Source organism: Sinocyclocheilus rhinocerous, unplaced genomic scaffold (genome assembly GCF_001515625.1).
Source record: "Sinocyclocheilus rhinocerous isolate Xijiao unplaced genomic scaffold, SAMN03320098_v1.1 scaffold189, whole genome shotgun sequence".
NCBI classification, from domain to species: Eukaryota; Metazoa; Chordata; class Actinopteri; order Cypriniformes; family Cyprinidae; genus Sinocyclocheilus; species Sinocyclocheilus rhinocerous.
The window spans coordinates 367,776-371,110 of record NW_015667354.1 but is presented as its reverse complement, the minus strand read 5'-3'; the positions used below and the strand labels follow the sequence as shown (position 1 = coordinate 371,110).

The 3,335-nt window shown below is 35.4% G+C and overlaps 1 protein-coding gene across 2 annotated transcripts in view; it reads left to right on the top strand.

The window, feature by feature from the left end:
- The first annotated feature begins 1,649 nt into the window (after nucleotides 1–1,649).
- Nucleotides 1,650–3,335, top strand: part of nubp1 (nucleotide binding protein 1 (MinD homolog, E. coli)) — a 28,319-nt gene continuing 26,633 nt past the window's right edge. For both annotated transcript variants that reach the window (XM_016545662.1, XM_016545663.1), the window contains exons 1-3: nucleotides 1,650–1,771; nucleotides 2,243–2,347; nucleotides 2,641–2,774. In XM_016545662.1, coding sequence (XP_016401148.1) covers nucleotides 1,684–1,771; nucleotides 2,243–2,347; nucleotides 2,641–2,774 — 327 coding nt within the window. In that variant the 5' untranslated portion in view covers nucleotides 1,650–1,683. The remainder of the gene's footprint in view (nucleotides 1,772–2,242; nucleotides 2,348–2,640; nucleotides 2,775–3,335) is intronic.

Sequence of the window (3,335 nt, the reverse complement as noted above, 5' to 3'; positions counted from 1 at the left end):
AATTAAAAAATCTTAATAAAACCATAAAAAAAAAAAAATTATTATTAAATACAGGACGGAAAATCCATCCTAACTCATGTAGTTTGAAGTTTAATTTGCCACCTTTTCCCCACAACATGAGCCTTAGATGTTCAAAGAGTTAATCTCAAAAGCTTTGTTTATAAAATCTTTATAAATAATATAATGGTTCAAAGAGTTGTGGATGACAAATGGCCAGAAGTCAGCCAATCACCTTTTGCCTTTTATGTCGCTCTCTGACATTTAAAAAGAAACATCCGTAACAGGGCAATTCAAGCACAAAGCCATCCTGTATACAGTGACATGGCCCTTGGGAGGGACTAGGAAACTAACTCCAGTGTTGCCAGAAAGTCATTTCTGCTTCCTCAAAAGCCCTGCACAAACACTTGAGTTAACCCTTTGGTGGCAAAGAGGTGCAATTGCCTTTTAATCATTGTTTAAAGGGGTCATATGATGCTGTCACTTTAAATATATAAAATATAAAAACTCTTTAAATATAAAAGACCTACTTACAGTCTTTGAGTCAGAACAGCCATGTGCACTTGGATGGGTTAAATGCAGAGCACAAATTCTGAGTATGGGTCACCATACTTGACCACACGCCACTTCACTTAAATGTGCCACTACTAAAAAGAAAGTTAAACAAGGCCTTGATAAAAAAGTGGTAATTATAAGAGTTACATATGTTCATTTTGTAGAATATCTGAACAAACCTGTTTGCCTACCACCTAGAAGTGAGAAGTAATTCAGAGAGAAAGTTGTTCCTCATAAAAGGCATTCCAGAGCTACCTGTCAGTAAAAGAGTTAAGGACTACCTAAATAAACAATCCTGCAGTTATATCATTCAATAACTTTCTCCAAAATACGTTCACACTTTGTTCTAAAACATAAATTACACACAATCATACCTCAAACATGAGTTTTAAAGCTGCTTTATTTGTTTATTTTTATTTTAATATAATTATTTGTAATAATAATAATAATTAAATATTAATATTTTATATGATTTTTAATAGTTTATTATATATAGGCTGTATGAGCTCTATTTTATGTTTACATGTTAAAGTTACCTGCCAAGGACTATAAATTTGAGATGAATCAGACAACCACTGCAGGCATTATGTAACAGTTTGTTAAAAAGTTGCTAAATTCATGGTTGAGGTATTACTGAACAGAATATGAAAGTCTTATTACTTATGTATTTTACTCATAAATCGAAAAATAATATTCTAAAAACCCACAGAATATTAAACATATTTTGTGTGAAAATTATTTGGTGTAAAGTGGTCTACAGTGTCACCTGAGAACACACAGTCAAAAGTTTCTTTTTATCTGGAGTTAAATTGATAGTTTATCATTATAAATGCATCTAAAATAGTAAAATAGTTCAAACAGGCTTTAATATTTTAGGGGGAAAACAGAGGCACATAAAACAATAAAAGAAGAAATAAAAAGCAGTTTAAAAGTAAGAGATAATTGCTATGTTGCTCATAAAGTATTTACCTTCTATATATATATACACTTTTTTTTTTTTACTTTTACTTTTGACCGCCACACAAACCAAAGCCACACTGTGCGCAAAATGGATTATGAGCCCAACCAAATTTACCGCAATGCCCTAACAAGTGACTGTGCGGAACCTTCGACACCCAGCATTATCCGGGGATGTTCATTGTCATTGCACCAGTGTCAGTCTATGGGAAGTGCGCATGTTTTGAAAGATGGCGGACGTTCCCTAATGATGCACCAGAACGTAAGTTCTATGAATGTTAATACATTTTCACATTAAGCGTATAGAACCCACAGTTTCCTAGGCTGCCATCTGTGTACAGTTTAAATGACGCTTTCGCCAACTCTACACATATCCGACACGTTTCGCTGTGCCTCTCTGATGTTTATGTCTTGGAAAATGGCATGTGTCATGTCAGAGGGTCTGTCACAACAGCTGCTTGTGTCAGCTGCCTAGACCTTTACATTACTGTTTACGTTAACATCCATGAATACAGTTACAGTTACAATATGCTGTCAAGCTAAGTGTGGGAAGTTAGTTCTGGTCTTTCTTTGAATGGCATAGTGAACTTATGTCTAAGTCCGCCTGTCTTTCATTGTATTAATCTCGGTTAAAGTCAGAAAAGGGAGGGTAAAACTTACAGAGGCATCTGTTCAGATACACACTATACATTTCTGTTTTTTAATTGCTTAAATCTGTTGTCATTCTCTCTAGACTGTCCGGGCACAAGCAGTGACCAGGCTGGTAAATCATCAGCATGTCAAGGATGCCCAAACCAAAACATATGTGCATCTGGTGCTGCCAAAGCTCCGGATCCAGGTATTTATACATGCGTACATACATAAATATATCACAGCTAAAATTAGTCAACTCTGTGTGAGCAGTTTCCTCCAAGATGCTTCGAATGTTCATAAAGAAAGAAGAAATTAAATTAAATTGAAATTTTTCTAAATGTTATTCAAGGTTGATGGCATGTCATACCATGACTCTTTAGATTTGTCCTTTAGATTTGTCAACAGATGATGATGTACAACAATGTTCTTTTTTTTATTAAAATAGCCTGTTGGCTCTATCTAAATCTGAAGTGTGTGACTTTGTTTCTCTCATTGCAGCCATAGAGGAAATCAGACAGAAGTTGACCTCTGTGAAGCACAAGATTCTGGTTTTGTCTGGAAAAGGAGGTGTTGGGAAGAGCACGTTCAGCGCACATTTGTCTCATGCATTGGCTAGTGATGACTCCAAAGAGGTAAGACCAAAGAATGCTGCAACTCTGTACTATGCTGCAGATTTTTTTCAAAACACTGAGTAATGCAGAACTGCAGTAGTTTTATACAGTTATCACTTGTTAACTGTAATGTATATATTTATTTGTACCATGGTCTGTTTGAATACTACAAGTCAGTTTAATCACCGTTCTATATTAATGTGCTGCTTTAATTGATGCACACAAACACACTCACATCATTCGCACACACACACACACACACACACACACAAAGAGAGATCGCAGATTGCGTTGCGCACACACAGAAACATTCAGTAGCACAGAGACTTGTTGTCAATGCTGCCCTGTGACTTTTATTAATAAAATTGCCTAGATATTGGATCGCTACATTATATTTCTCAGCAACAAGGTGGTAAAATCGCTGTATTTTAAAGGGGTCATATGATGTTGCTAAAAAGAACATTATTTTGTGTATTTGGTGTAATGAAATGCGTTTATGCGGTTTAAGGTTAAAAAAACATTATTTTCCACATACTGTACATTATTGTTTCTCCTCTATGCCCCGCCTTTCTGAAACGCGTC